General features: G+C 45.5%; 1 protein-coding gene and 2 non-coding genes across 3 annotated transcripts; all 3 read right to left on the bottom strand.

The window, feature by feature from the left end:
• Nucleotides 1-1776: 1776 nt before the first annotated feature.
• Pom121l2 (POM121 transmembrane nucleoporin like 2) lies at nucleotides 1777-4725 on the bottom strand. Its single transcript, XM_055596930.1, has one exon. The coding sequence runs from the start codon at nucleotides 4723-4725 to the stop codon at nucleotides 1807-1809; it is 2919 nt and encodes a 972-aa protein (XP_055452905.1). The 3' UTR covers nucleotides 1777-1806.
• A 9057-nt stretch (nucleotides 4726-13782) lies between these two features.
• On the bottom strand, nucleotides 13783-13854 carry Trnam-cau (transfer RNA methionine (anticodon CAU)). The gene has a single exon. It is a non-coding gene; the product is annotated as a tRNA-Met (tRNA).
• A 2256-nt stretch (nucleotides 13855-16110) lies between these two features.
• Trnak-uuu (transfer RNA lysine (anticodon UUU)) lies at nucleotides 16111-16183 on the bottom strand. Its single transcript has one exon. It is a non-coding gene; the product is annotated as a tRNA-Lys (tRNA).

The following is a 16183-nucleotide window of genomic DNA, read 5'->3' as shown; positions in this document are numbered from 1 at the left end:
GATAGATAGATAGATAGATAGATAGATAGATAGATAGATAGATAGATAGATAGATAGATAGATACAGATATATAGATAATAAATGGATGGATGGATGGATAGACGGACGGATGGATGGATGGACAGACGGACAGATAGATAGATAGGTGGATGGATGGATAGATGGACAGATAGATGTCAACCACCATAGATAGAGTCGGGCAGTGATTAGAATGTAAAAAATAAGCATACTCTGCAGTCACTAGGGTTTAAATCTAGTTTTTGTTGGTGGCTTCTGGCAACTTTGCTAACATATTTCTGCTCCATTATCTATATGAGCTTGACAGTAATTCCTATAGCATAGACCTTTTTTTTCAACAATGTATTTTTATTTTATCATTCAATTTAAGATTGATTACTTTTTCAGTTAGACTTTCTCCAAGGTATCCGTAAAATAAAAATTTTTAAATGTGGTTAGGTGTACCCAAAGAAGCATGCAGGCCTTGGTGAGTAGGGTTCCTAAGAAGTGATAAGGAAGATATCCAGCTTACTCAGGCACTGCCTATTGGTTTCAGAGCTGGAGTCAGCTTAGGTACCTGCTGTTTTCTCCTTTGGGTGCTTTGTTGTTTGGTCTACGGGCTCCATGCCCTGATGAGCCTGAAAGATGTGAATATAGTAAGGGTTGATTTGATGAGGTACAAATAAAAAGAAGTAAAGATGAAATGTAAGCTTTGGTTTCCCTTCTTGGGCATTTGCTGTTCCTGTGGTCTATGGTGTAAGGACAGAAAAGACGGTTTCAGCATCCTGGCCATCTGCTCTGCCTTCCCACTTCCTGAGAAGCTGTCTTCTAAGGTCAAACTGCTGCTGTGCACTTAAGAGTCAGCCCTTGCAGCCTGAAGCAGTGCTGTTTGACTGGTCCAATCAGCCAAGTTGCAGGTGGACTTAGGCAACTGAAATTTGGCTTTGCCAACTTCCCACCACTCTAAAGGCCATTCTTCCTCTAAACTCAACTGAAAGCATACACACCAGAAACTAACAGAATGAGAAGAGCAAGTCTCCACTAATGCCAAGTGGAGGGTAGCAAAAGAAGAGGCTGGTAGATAGGAAAGAAGAATCAGCCTGCTTAGATCCTGGCAGAAACTGGTCAAGAGCTTCCCTTTCCTAGACTGAGAGATGACCTTTCAGGTCTGACAGGCAGAAACTTCACTAGCTAGTCGTGTACATTAAATTGACCAGAAGAAAGATGAGGCTAAGCCACTACCTCTTTGCGAAAAGACTGGGGCATCTTTATAAAGTGGTGAGAAGAGTAACACACAAGGGAATGCTCAAAGATGACCTTGATCCTCAAGAATAGGCTGAATATCGATCAGATCACACCCAAACACTCCCAAGAAAGCCTTGAGGAACGAGCACTGAGAACCAAGAACTTGGTGTCTCTAAGGGATTCAAGACAGGCAAGCACTTCTTAGAGCTCAAATGAAGGAAGGCTAGGATGTAAGGAAGGCTAAGATGTAGGGTCAACCTATCTCCTCCCAAAGATACTCGTTATCTTCCTGCTGTGGAAGGCTGTGCCTGAGTGGAGCTCACAGCTGTACAGTCAGGGGTGTGTGGAAAGGGTGTCAAAGTGTCCAGTCTGCTTCAGTGGCGTTAGTCCCATGCAGCCTCATTCTCCACCAGCACTAGATGACACATTGGGAATTTACCTTCTTAGAAGACTTAGGACACACAGAGGGAACACCTGCAGCTTTCACTTTTGGCTGGAGATGTGTTTGTTATAGAGTTGGGAAAGATGGAGGCTTTTCATTGAAATGTGACAGGGAGAGTGGGCTACTTCTTGTAAGTGTGATGTCTTCGGGAGCGCCCTGGCTCCCGATTCTTTGGGATTTTAGATTTTGTGCCAATACTGAATGAAGGTGCCTGTGGTCTGAAAGGATCTCGCCCCACAGAACCCTGCACATTTGGAGAAGGTATCCCAAAGCCAAGACTGCTACTTGCCTTAATTGCTCCAGGTACAGGGGTGCTCTGAGCAAAGGGGACCATGGAGGGGACCCCACACATGGTCTTTCTTGCAGTTATGCTGGCCAAAGGTGTGATCTGGCCAGAAAGGCCCTGTGCACTCTGGTTCCAGCATTGTACCAAGGGAGCCAGAGTGCTTGGGGTCTCACTCTCTCTTGCTTCAGAAGGGCTTTGTGGGTCATCCACAATGACTTCAGGCTCCCCACAATCCATAGGGGTCACTAATCCTCCAAAAGCAAAAGGTCTAGGGGCTGTACTACCAAATACGGAGCTGAAGCCCCCGCTCTGGTGGCTCTGCCTGACAACCCCAAGCGTGGCTGAACTAGTTTCACTGAGTGGAAAACCAGCTAGAGTGCTGCCGAGGCCTGACTGGACGCTGGCGGGAGTGTGGGTACTGGAAGCTGAAGACATCAACTCCCCAGAATCTGGCTGTGCAGTCTTGCTAAGGACAGGTTGAGCAGAAGGTGGCACCTGAGTTGGGGACACAACTGATTTCTCTGAAAGGAAAGAGGTACTGAAGCTTGGGGCAGGGGCTAGCTGGAGAGAACATTGCTTCAGCCCACCTGTGACCTCAAGTGAAGACTGGGAAGTACTTCTTTGGGATGACGGAGAAGGTGGCTTTGGGCTTGACCCCAAAGACGCTCTGAGTGCTGAAGTCACACTAGAGATGCTTGAGGTCATGGGAGGCTGGTTTGTGGACGACAAGCCCAAAGTTGCCAGGGGTCTGCTCCTGCCCTTCAGTTTGGCGGTGCTTCTGAGAGGGGATATCTGGATGGCACTCGTGAGAACCTGGCTAAAGATGGTGACTGTGTGTACAGTGGGGATCGAGGGGTGTAGGCAGGGAAAAATTAAATCCGTGGCTGGGGGAAAGCCCTGGGAAGCTCCTAGCAGGAAATGGTGGCAAGAAGGAACAGAGTAGGACTTGCCCATGGCGCTGGTCACTATGTTCAAATCCACACCGGGGTCTTTGGACGTGCTGGGTGTAATGGCGGATGTAAGTACACAGGGGGCCATGGTGGCTAGGCCGTGGGGAAGATGGGTGGACGCGGAGCTCAGTGAAGGAGAGGGCTGCCTAGCAGACACAGGAGCTGTTGTGGACAGAGTAAGTGGCTCTATACTGCCAAAGATAGGCCTAAAGGTGGGCCCTAAGGTGCCTGGGGTCGTGGAGGGAGAAGAATCTGTGGATCCCTCCTCCATGACAGAAATCCTGGAGTATGAGGAGGCTGTCACCTCACTGCTCTGCAGGGTCCCCCAAACAGATCTTAAGGCTAAGTGAGCAGAAGGGTCCACAGGAAGTACAGATGTGGGAAGGTGGAAAATTGGGCTGCTCACCACCCCAAGCAAAGTGCTCTGTGTGGTGGGTGCTGCGGGGATAATGACAGGTGAGTGTGGGAGCACAGCAGACCTGTGAGCCTGAGAGATTGAAGATGGCCAGGTGGAATCAGTGACTGGTGTTGTGGGAGAACTTGGAGACGCCTGGATGGAAGCAGTTTCGAGTTTTGAGTCTGAAGAGATGCCTTGAAGGTGCTCTAACTCTGAGCACCCGTGTGGGACAGGCATGTTCTTTAAGCTTTTCAGCAGAGGGCTCATCTGGGTACTGAGTATGGTCTCAGAAGGCCAGCTGAGAGTCAACGGAGGCTGAATACCAGCCCTGGCCTCGGGAAAGGAGTCTGTGTCAGTCCCGGTTATAGCTTCTGTGGTTTGGTTGCTCAGCCCAGCTTGCCCCTCTACGGTTGCGTCCTCTTCAGTAACAAAATAACCTTGCTGGCAAGGTGCCATCAGCAGGTCCCCAGCATCAGACTGCAGCAGAGAAATACTCCCATCCAGCTGCTCAGAGCCGCTCGATGTGACTAAGGGATGAGAATTAGGACTTTTCCCTGTCTTTTTCAGTGGCCATTCTGGAGTCTGGACTGATGTCTCGGAAAAATGTCTCTTCCAAGCCTCTGAGAGATCTCTGGAAGAACTGTAAGAGCTGGTAATAGCATTTCTTTTAGTGCTGGGTGGGCCCCTTGTGTGTATGCTTGCCAAGAAGGGCATGGAGGAGCAACTGGACTTCCTATATTTATGATCAGAACTCTGGGCATGAAGGCTCCTCTTCAGAGACCCAGGTCTGGCCACAAAGGAAACGGTGGACCCACTTTTCAACAGGGGCTTAAAGGCGGACCACGCAGTGACGGAATTCCGTCTACTGTCGGAGGCGTCAGGGAAGAGGGGCTCTTCCCACCTGGCTCTCCCTTTGCTGCACTCGAGGAGGGCCCTCAGCACCGGGTCCTTTCCACAGCCGCCGGGTGGCTCCTCTGAGGGTCCGGCGGAGTTCACCACTCTTGAGGCTGAGAACAAGGGCCGTGGTCTCCGCTCAGGAGGCGAGATCTTGACCGTCACCGGACTCCAGGTGGCCCTCGGGTGACGAAGGGACCAAATATTACGCTTGAGGTAACTCTCCCACCAGTCTGAAGGAAGAGAGCCCATGAGAGGGTTCCGCGGCCTCTTCATGGGGAAGCGCCTCCAGGCCTCGCTGACGAAGGCGGCGGCATTGGCGGGATCCCAGTTGGGCGGCCTCCGAGCTGGCCTGTGTCGCCGGGCGGGCTGGGCGCGGTGGACGTGCTGCACCCGGTGGACCTGGTAGAGGGGCCTAGCAGGCCTGCGGGTTGCCGGCTTCTCCCTTGCGTCTGCGCGCCCCTGTGCTGGGGACCGCGGCGAAGACCCCACTTTGCCCAGGTAGCTGCCCATGCGGAGAGGCGAGGGCGGGCGGTGACTGCCAGCCCTGCTTCAGCTGCTGGTGTTTCGGGCGTCGGCGGAGGTGGCCGAATCCAAGCATCCGCCGCTCGAGTGACGGTTGGGCCACGAGCGCAAGGAAAGCGCGAGGGCGACCAGGGGAGCTGGCCACACACGAGCCTCGGCAGCCGTGTCCGCCGGCTCCGGGATCTGCGGTCCGAGCGCCGCACTGACTTCCTCCAGTGCGACCCCGGCAGAGCTCAAGGGGGCTCGGCGTCCAGCATCCAGCCAGGACCCGGCCGTCAGCGTGCCGGTTCTCCAAACTCTGAGCCGGGGGCGACCCTGAGCGATTGGAGTCCTACAGCATACCTGGGGAGGGTAGAGGTGGGTGGGCTCAAGAGTGCTCACGACGCGACGGCATGGCGTGGACAGAAGCGTAGGCAGGCTACAGCGCATTGTGAGCTGTCGACCCTGATGACTGAGCTAACAGCAGTGGCTTCTGTCAGTGCCTCCTGGTGGCCAACCCCAGCTTCGTACTTTCCCTGGGTAAGACCACAGTTTGTAAGTTCGTTCGACTGAACCCTGGCAGGAAAGGGACTACCTAGAAGACACTTGGTGCTCCTCTTCACCATCAAACCTTAATTCTCTTGCAGAAATAGTGTGTTGAATAAGCTGGTAGGAGTTAAAGGCGAAGCTAACTTCTCTACAATAAAGATACAGAAAGTTTCACTCTACACCCCTCCCTGTACGGCCAGGGGCGTGGAGTTAGCATCAAAGAACTCTGCCAGCCCAGGTATGAGATGGAATCTTACGTTGCACCAAAACAAAATAAGTAAACAAACAAACAAACAAACAAACAACAACAAAACCCAGCTGGCCACACAAAACTCCCACAAAATAGTATGACAAGATGGCCAAGCCTTAGGATCCATTTGGTGGAAGGAGAGAGCTGACTCCCACGAGTTGTCCTCCGACCTCCACATGCACGACATAGCATGTTCCCGCACAGACCCCCCACACACACACACACAGTGCACACACAAAATGTAATTGTTTAACTTTAAACATAATATTTAAAATTTTAAAGTGGAGAACATCTACACGTACGCAAGAGCGCACAAACATTCAGTCATACGGTGCACTACACACACACAAGTTACTAGACGAAAATCAGAAACTATAGAAATTGTGAACATTCGTGTACCGAAAAAGAGAGCATCTCCAAATATTAAACAGCTGTAGAAGATCACGCTGAGATGCCACTAGCCATGGAAAGCAGGACAAGAATGAAGAGAGATGTGTTCAGCTATGAGGTGACCCCCAAGAGGTGGTGGCATAGAGGAGCTGGGGAAGGAAGTGAACTGGAATTTGGGTGAGGATGATTGCATGGGACATAGGTTGGATTTACAATGGGTCCTGACAACAGACAACTATGAATTCACTAAAACTACACATGTAATTCTGTTTATATGAAACAGAGTAAGCGAATCCACAGAGATGACTACTGGTTGCTTAAGGCTGAGGCAGAAGAATGACAAAGTCATGTCCACAGTCCCCTTTCAGAGACCTCCATTCGAGTAAAGCTGGATATTTTGCTTCGCCACTGAAAAGAATTTCCGGCCAGGCCAGTGTAAAGCATAGTTAAGAGCTGAAAGGTGGGTTTAGGATTCAAGGGGACCCTGAGGCAGATTGTTGGACCTAAGACAGTTAATGGAAGAACATGCTATGGACAGAGAATATCAGAGCAGGAGCTCTGAGGAGAAGCAATCCCATTGGGCAGAGTCAGGGTCCCCTCTTATAAACAAAAAGTCTAAGAATGTGACTTTAGATCAGAGTGCTGCTCATCCACAGATACCAACAGGCACCCCATCCCAGGGGCGTCTCTGTGACTTCCAGGCCAGCCTGGTCTACAAAGTGGGTTTCAAGCCAGACTGGTTTACATAGTGAGTTCCAAGCCATTATCTGTGAGACACTCTAGCTAAAAGACTTCCAGGTACCTGCAAGGAATGTTGATGGCAACACATTCTTACTTCCTTTCCTTCCCTGTGTCCTGCTGAGGAATCTGAAAGCCTGGCTGCACATCCCCCTTCCTCAAAGAGCTGTAAAACCCAACTGCAGGCTCTGACATGAGAGTTGGATTCTTTTCAGAGCCTTGCATGTTGTTTCTCTGTGATGCTCAGGCCCTAACTCTCCTCAGAACTGCTATGCTGTGGTCTATCTGTCTATGGCATTAATAACACTTGAATTTCTTACATCCAAAAATCCATCTCAGTGTCTCTTTGGAGCCCATGTACAAAACCTGTCAGGAGTGTATTGAAAGACATCTTTAGCACAGATTTTTAAACAAGGGGATTAAGACAGTGAAAGATGCTGGGGTCTAGCCGGACAGCAGAGAGCCCTGAGCTTCTCTGTCGGAATAAGGTAATTCAAATGCTGATTTCTGTACCTCCCCCCCCCCCATATCTGGTTGCAATCATCGTTCTGAGAATCTCCTCTCTCAATGTTGTGTAAACACTGCTCCCCGACTGTCCCCTGATATTCCAACAAAGCAGCTGACAGTCAATTGCTGGGCAGGGGAGAGAATAGGGCTGGATTTCCTGCCAGCCAGGGGAGGAGGAGTTAGGTTCCACCGCAGGAGAGGCCCAGATGACATCAGGAGAGGAGCTGCAGCAAGTGAAGCTACAGAGTGCAAGTATCTCTGGGATGTACCCTGGAAGGAAACCAGATTAGTTAAAAGGATTAAGAATAAATAACTGCTCAGTTATTGTGTTGTGAAGCTTAATATATATATATATATATATATATATATATATATATATATATATATAATTTGTCTCAATTATTTGTGATAGCTGGGTTAAGAGAGAAACCGAGAAACAAACACAGTTTTGTAAAAACAACATTGATATTTTGGCGTAAATTGGGGCAGAATTTACGCAAGTCTAACCAGAACTTACGTAGACTATAAACTTAAACAGAAAACAGTTTCTTAGTTCTGTTCATTAAGAGAAAAAGCACAATTTCTAAGACAGGAGTTCACAGCTTCTTGACTAGAACCCCTACCCCCTCAATCTGCAGAGCAGCAAGGCCTCCAGCTGGCTGCAGAAAAAAGGAAAACTGATACAAACTTCAGAGGCAGTTCTTTTAGGAAGCCCTTGCTAAGAAAAAAAGTGGTTCTAAAAGCAAGCTACTCAAAGCCAGACTTTCCTAGTCGAGGCAGGAAGCTAAATCTCTTTGAGAAGGGGTTCTTGCTGGCCTGACTCTTGCAGCAAATACTTGTGAACCCAGTAACTTCCCAGAGTTGGGGAGAGGTCAGGATCCCTTGGGGGAGGCAAAAGCCTCTCCCTGGAAGCAGGAGCCAATGAGAGAAGCTTTGCATCTGAACTGGTAAGGTCTAAAAGGGAAGCTGGGTCTAAGAAAGTAAAGTCCTTAGGGGAGAGGCTTTGAGATTATAAAAGATTATTTTCTATGTTGAAAATGGAGGCAGACACAGTGGTTCTGGATTGCATTTGAATTTCTTCCTCTTAGCATACAAATAATTTTTTCAGTGACTATTTCACTTTTGTATATCTGTTTGGGGAGACATCAGAATAAGACAAACTTGGAGAAGGAAAATACTGAGAACTAGATGCTAAATTAGAGGCCATAGAACAGAGGTTGGAGGAATCTTTGAAGCAAAATAGGGAAGCATCAGAGAAATCCAATCTGGAACTTACAAGAACACAAAAATAATAGTTCCAGATGAGAATAGTACACAAAGGCCTGAAGAAATTGCAGAATGGCAGCCACTGAGATGCTGGGTAGAAAGGCTTAGGCTATAGGCCAGCATGGTCAGACTGGATATTTTGCATTATTGTTAAAGTTCAGTTACTGGATAAAAGTCTATATGCTAAAGCAGAAATGCAGATTCTGTTTGGTGTTGCCTTGGAACAAGTTCATATAGTGGCAGGCATGCTACATTTTGCAGAGTTTGGAGATCTGAAATATATTCACCAGGTCATATTCAGAATTCCAATGGGCTTTTGCCTGTAGTTCTGGAGAGCATGATTCTAAGGTTACACATTTGTTAGAGATGGTAACTGTCTTGGAGATGCCTTTACAAATTGGGGCTGATGGTGCTTCAGCATGTATATCCATTGAAATACAACTCTTTTTCTGGCATTATGACATGAAAACTGTCACAGATATAACTTATAATCCTATAGGTTAAACAATTATGAAAAGATCTAATAATAATTTTTAAAGATGGTCTTAAAACAGAAGGAAAATATATCTTCCCAAAACAGATTAAATAATGATATATTGATTTTAAATTTTTTAAATGAGACAAGTAGCACACCTGCAAGGATATACTGGATTTTAGAAAGAACTGCTGAATTAGATCAGCATATAAAACTGCTAATTCCAAAATGGAGGACAGAGCTGGGCTCCGTGGCGCATGCCTGTAATCCCAGTACTAGGGTGAAGCAGTGGCAGGTGGATCTCTGTGAGTTCGAGACCCGCTAGCTCTCCAACATCCAGGACAGTCAAGGCTACACAGAGAAGCCCTGTCTGAAACAAAACAAACAAACAAACAAACAAACAAACAAACAAAAAACCAAAATGGAAGACAGGAAATGCATTTTGTTGGGGAGCAGAATATGCTCTTGCCTCAACAGGAAAGGAAAAGCTATGTATTCTGATGGAAATCAGATTTGACAGGGGGAGACCGCCTGAAGATCTTGGCTGCAGACAGAAGGAAAGAAATCAAGACGACAAAACAGGACAGGTAACATAATTTGCTGACCCCTCCACACAGGAACAGCTTTGAGATTGACTGAGGCATAAAAATGTCACTAGCCAGGACTTCAGCTATACATGGCCAATAAATCTTTGGCTACAAAATCCTCAGGACTTATCATGCCATTCTTCTAAATGACATAGATAAAAAATTATTTTAAAGTTTTGCTATACAGTCCAAACTAACATGTGTAGAAAAACAAATGGCTTACCTGCTCAAACAGAAAGCAGAGAATCTTTAACAGAACTGTGCTTAGTGCATGAATGATGCATATATTAATACAAAAAAATGAATAATACCCTTGAAAATGTGCATATTTTGCAGAGCAAGAGGACCAGACACAGCCAGGCATGTTGGCACATGCCTGTAATCCCAGTACTAAGGGAGGCAGAGGCAGGTGAATCTCTGTGAATTCAAGTCCAGCCTAGTCTACAAAGCAAGTCCAGGACAGCCAAGGCTACATGGAGAAACCCTGTCCCAAAAAACAAAACCAACAACAACAAAAGAGGACCAGACACCAAAAAAGATAAGACCAGTAGCTCAGGTGATCCTACTTCACAAATGGCCTCAATAACTGTTTCCTTGAAAATCTGCATCTGGAACAATTTCAAAAGTGCTAGTTAGATCACCCAGCATCACAGACTGTTTCCATCAGACTTTAGTTACACTCTGAGCTTTCTCAGTATGCAGAGACTGGTCAGTAAGAGTTATAGCTAGCTTCCTTAAGAGATGGACAATAAGTAAAAGGGTAGATTATTGGATCCACTTTGAGAACAAAGAGTATCGATAAGCCAAAAATCTTACATTGGTATAAATCTTTGTATTATATTTTGTTACAACATGCTAAGGTATTGTAACTATGTAATTCTTAAAACTGCAATGTTAAGTTCCAGTTCTTTTGACAGCTGCTATTACCAACTATTTAGGATAAGTAAGAAATGCATGCTAAAGGTCACACAAATTTATGGTCATGTTAGATACTAGTTTGTTAATTAACAAAATTATGTTTTCTAGATTGACAGATAAAAATAGTTAAAAACAAACAATTCAGATGAGATAGACGGGCTTCAAAAACCTCATAGATCTAGAGAATATAGCGTTGAAAGATTTTACTAACTTAAGGTTCTTTTGAGGATGAGACAGGCCTGCTCCTGGCAGCACCCCTGCTCTACTTCAAAGGCTTCATATGTGACAAGCTGGCCACAGGGAGAGAAAATGACCTTGTGTCAATCACAGACAGAATACTGTCCAAAACTGGACAAACTGGATGCAGGAGAGTCTACGTGCAAGGACAAGGCAAGTCTTTTATAATTTCTGCTTCACAGAAAAGTCTGTCAAATATTCTGAGCCAGAGGGCTGAACATGATTGCTCCCGTGTCATAGAGAACTCTGGGGACTCTCCAGGCATCCAAATAGTCTGCACTTTAAGAAACTGTTTGTCTGAGCTTCCTACATACTTAGGTAATATGTATTCCTTCTCAAGTTTCTGATGGGGCTGAAGAGCAGGTAGTTATGTTCTCACAGTTAAACTTAAATTGATTAAGGTGACAGAAATTGCTAGATAGTAGAATATTTTATCCAAGGGTGCCAAATATATAAATGTAAATCTTACCTTATAGTTTTCATAATTGTTATTATTACATATAGTTTGTTATCGTAAGAGAAAGAGGGGGACTTGCAGACATAAGGTTATTGTGTAATTCAGAAGCTGATTTCTGTATCCCCCATAGCTGGTTGCAATTCTTGTTCTGAGAATCTCCTGTCTTAATGTTGTGTAAACACTGCTCCCCAATTGTCCCCTGATATGCCAATAAAGCAGCTTACACCAATCGCTGAGTAGGAGAGAGAATAGGCTGGACCTATCCTGCCAGCCTAAGGAGGTGGAGTTAGAGGAGGAAGTAAGGGATTCAGCCATGGGAGATGTGCAGATGACATCAGGAGATGAGCTGGAGCAAATGAAGCTACAAAGTGCAAGTATCTCTGGGATGTATGCTGAGAGGAGACCAGATTAGCTTAGAGGGTTAAGAAGAAAGTAATAACTGCTCAGTTATTGTGTTATTCTTAAACAAATATAAACATATATATAAACAAATATAAAAAGCTTATTATGAAACACATATAAACTAGTGTCAGTTATTTGTGTGATAGCCAGATTAAGAGAGAAACTGAGGAAACAAACACAGTTTTATGAAAAAAATAACATTAAGGGGCTAAAGAAGTGGCTCAGAAATTAAGAGCACTGACTGTTCTTCCAGAGGTCCTGAGTTCAATTCCCAGCAACCATATGGTGGGTGGCTCACAACCATCTATACTGTGATTTGGTGCTCTTTTCTGGAGTGCAGGTAGAAGAACAGTGTATACATAATAAATAAGTCTTAAAAAAAAAAACAAGTTTAACACTTCTCAGAGTTGCACCTTGTTCATTGTTTTTATGAACAATCATATATATGTTTAGGTGAGACATAAAGTTTCTTTAAATGCTAAGGAATTTAAATGAAATCATGAAGTGGCTCCTGGGTGGCAACTAACAGGATAAAGAACAGTAAACTACAGGAATCCAGGTTATTGCCTCTGTGAACCCAGTGGTTTTATTTGTGAAATTTCCACAAAATGTCAGAGAGGAGCTCCTACCCAAGTCATATATATTCAGGTCTTATTTCTGGTTTAACGGTATGTAAAGTTTTGCTTTGTTTTGTTTTGATTTGTTTTTTTTTTTTTTTTTGAGACTGAGGCAGATTGTCACTATGCAGCCACGGCTGGCCCGGAAGTTACTGTGGAGACCAATCTGGCCTCAAGTCAGAGATCCACCTGCCTCTGCCTCCCAATAGCTAGGGCAGATGGCATATGCGATGCAGCATGTCTGGCTTTTCCAAACTTTTATTTGAAAATATTTCTGTATAATAATATGTCACCAGGCAGTACTGGTTCACACCCATAATCCCAGCACTTGGGAGGCAGAGGAAGGCAGATCTCTGAGTTTGAGGCCAGCCTGGTTTATCGAGTTAGTTCCAGGACAGATAGGGCTACATGGAGAAACCTGTTTTGAAAAAAAAAAAAAAATTTAAATAAGTTAAAAAGAAAGAAAGAAGCCAGGCATGGTGGCACACACCTGTAATCCCAGCACTCAGGGAGGCAGAGGCAGGCGGGCCTGGTCTACAAAGCAAGTCCAGGACAGCCAAGGCCACACAGAGAAATCCTGTCATGGAGGAAAAAAAAAAGACAATTAAAATAAAAAAGTAATTTTGTCTTTGTGTTGGCAACCTTCACAGCAAGTGTTAGCTGCTGATTCTCAGCGGGCAGAGGCTGCGACTCCAGAGCGGTGCACTTTTTCTGCCCCACCCTCACAATTTCTCCTTAATTTTTTAAGAAAGATTGGCTTTCCCACATGACTTAGAAAGCACATAGGGTTAGAAACACCAGCATGTAGCATGGTCACTGCATGGTGTTTTAGAGGTGTCAGACCTGGCCCCTGACCTCTAGTGTCCCACATCTCTTTCACATGCGAAACACACCATCTTCCAGGAGGACTAAAGGTTTCAAAATGACCTTTTAAGTCACATTCTAGGATACATGGGACACTTAATCCACAGTTCCTTCAATATTCATTGTCAGGTACAGAATTTGGAAACTTAACTCAGAAGGAATAAAAATCCAGTTCGTCTGGGTATGAGCTTGAACCTCTGAATGCCAAAGTCGGTTTGGAGCTCTAAGGAAACCACAGGACTCTGTGACACCCAGAAATATGTGCAGCAAATACTATGACTGCTTGTTACTGCAAATGCATTCTTGGACTCAGGAAAAATAGCTAAGGAGGTACTTCATTCCACAGGATTTGGTATTTATTTTGTTTACAGGGAGCCCAAGAGAAACCATGTTTACAAGAACTGTAAATGTCATCGCCAATATGTGCCTGTCCACTGAGCACCCAAAAGACATTTTTTGAGACAACAAAAAACAATGAGAAATGGAAAACAACTAGTTGGAACAATAAAGCTGCTCTTTGTTAGTTTTCAGATACAAGAAAAAGCAAGCCATTAATAAAAGAGGTGTAACAAAAGTACATGGAATGTGCTATCTCCTTCTGGGTGAACATTAGTTGAGTGAAATTTTGCTGGACATCAGAAAGGAAATAATCTACATACACAGTTTTCGGGAACAGATCTGAGGGCTTACTGAAGGCGTCCTGTAGGAGAACTTTGCTAAGAGGCTGTGAGAAAAGACTATATAAAACCGACTGATTAAGTCTGATCTACCGTTGTGTACGGGAGCAGTTGCAGTGTGTAAAAAGCAACTAGCAGAGGATGGTTTCGATCCATCGACCTCTGGGTTATGGGCCCAGCACGCTTCCGCTGCGCCACTCTGCTCACATGGAAGCCGGCTCCCTTTTCAGTCCCTAACGATGAAGTTCGGTTTTCCAGGCTTCTCTTTGGTTTGTTTTTGTGTGCGATGTTCTTTTCCCCACTCTTTGCACCACGCGGAGCAGAGACCCACGACTACTGAGCCGGCTCCTCCGGGCACCGAGCCACGCGGCGTCCTCGCTGTTGTCTGCGCAAGTCTTACAGGCGATTCCCCCCCCCCCCAATTTGGTTTCAAGAGCACAGGATTGGCCCCAAGTGGCTTCGCAATTCAAAAGGGTACGTGACTAAGGGCAGTTTCCACCGAACTCCGTGTGGGGTAGTTCCGGTAAGGGCTTCCGACAGGGCTGAGGAGAACAACGGTGTACGACGCCGACAAGGCGCTTCCGGAAGCAAGAGAACGCTTCAAATTTAGTTACCCAAAGGCAAATCCTGGGGCTGCCGAAGTGGCTCAGTGGTTTTAAAGCACCGATCGCTCTGCTCTGTAGAGGTCAATTAGTTCCATTTCCAGCGTCCACGTGCTGGCGTACAAGCGTCCATAAAGGATCTCGCGGCCTCTTCAGGTGCGCAGGCGCCCATGCAAAGTCCACACACCTATTTTCAAACTTTTCTGACTGCAACATTAAATCATAATGAACATTTATCCACATCTATATTTATGAGAAACGGAGATGCCAAACCCACTGAGTAATATTTCCTTTTAAATATTTATTTCTTTATGAGCATGACTGTTGCCCCGCATGTATGTCTGTGAGTCAAATGTGTGCTGGGTGCTGGTCAGAAGAGGGCTTCTGACCTCCTGAAACTGGAGCTACAGGAAGCTGTGAGCCACCACGTGGGTGGTGGTACCCAAAAGGTGGTATAGCCAATGAGCCATCTCTCCAGCCCCTCCACCAAAGTAGTGTTTTACTTATGGAGTTTACACTCTTTCCCCATTGCTATTCTGTATTTGTTTTCGCTTGGTTTGTTTGTTGTTTGTTACTGTTTGAGACATGGTTTCTCTGCTCAGCGTTGGCTGTCCTGGAACTCACTCTTAGCCTAGGCTTGCCTGGAACTCTGCGGTCTGTCTGCCTCTGCCTCCCGCGTGCTGGGACTGAAGGCGTGGGCATCAGCCGGGCATCCTGTTACTATTATATTCTGTTTCCCTCATTAACATGTCAGTCACAAAGGCTGGAGCCGTAGCTCCACAGTGAAGACACTTGCAGAAATACCCTGGTTGGGTTCCCGGCACCCATAACCCCAGGCAACTCCTCAGGGAATAATAAACAATATTTAGGACTCCAAGGACACCGGCACATGTGTATTCACAACACACCACATAATTTAGATTTCTCAAAATTTGAAATAAAATACCATCTCACCAGGTAAATTCACTCTTGTCCAATATCATTTAAACAAACAACAAACAAGGGGCTGAAGAGATGGCTCAGCAGTTAAGAGCACTTGTTGCTCTTGCAGAAGGTCCTGGAAGCTTGGTTCCTCTACCCCACATGGTAATCCACAACCATCCTGCTCCAGGGGATCTAACACCCTCCTCTGACCTCTGCGGGCACCAGGCACACATGTGGTATACATACAAACATTCGGACAAAGACCCGTACATATAAAATAAATTAATATAAAAATTAAAAAAACAAAGTTTACCCTTGATCCTTGATTTGACTGAACATATTCATTCTAGGAGGTTGTTTTGGGTTTTGGTGGTTTTTTTTTTTTTTTTTTTTCTCCTTAGAATTGTTCATAGAGACTTTATTATCTGCAAGTTATAATCATTGGTAGGTAGGGAAAATACATATTTAAACAACAACAAACAGCCCATAGCCTTCTCTTCTGTCAGCCACACTGTTAACACTCAGTTGCCCCAAACTGCAATGGTGACTAGCGACAGGGCAAGCTATTTCCAGGAGGTTGTGGATTTGTCCCACAGCAGGGCTTGCTAATAAATAACCTCCTGATGTTACAATAGGACAGACAACAATTTGGTGGAGAGCCCCCCATCTGCCAAAGAGCTCAGCTGTGAGAGGGAAGGGCAGAAAATCTAAGTCTTGTGTTTCAACATAGTGAATATTTAAATGTTTTTTTAAAACTATCTACCCTAAAAGTGAAGCTCTTCTGTGAAGCTTTTGTACTGTGTGTTCATCAGGAAGGGTACATTTAAAAACTGTTATCTATCTGCTTGGAGTAGATTAAAATCTCACTAAGCCATTGGTGAGTTTAGTAAGGGGAGAGTTACCAGTTACTCTCTCAAATAAGGAAAAACACCAGTGCCTGAACAGGGACTTGAACTCTGAACCCTCAGATTAAATGTCTGATGCTCTACCGATTGAGCCATCCAGAC

The sequence above is a fragment of the Psammomys obesus genome, unplaced genomic scaffold (genome assembly GCF_907164565.1).
Source record: "Psammomys obesus unplaced genomic scaffold, mPsaObe1.curated_primary_1811, whole genome shotgun sequence".
Taxonomy (NCBI): domain Eukaryota; kingdom Metazoa; phylum Chordata; class Mammalia; order Rodentia; family Muridae; genus Psammomys; species Psammomys obesus.
Note: the sequence above shows the minus strand (reverse complement) of the source record. Positions and strands in the feature narration are given on the sequence as shown.

Bases quoted from the DNA above. Each gene is read 5' to 3' on its own strand.
- Pom121l2 (XM_055596930.1), bottom strand. From the start codon at position 4,725: ATGGGCAGCTACCTGGGCAAAGTGGGGTCTTCGCCGCGGTCCCCAGCA.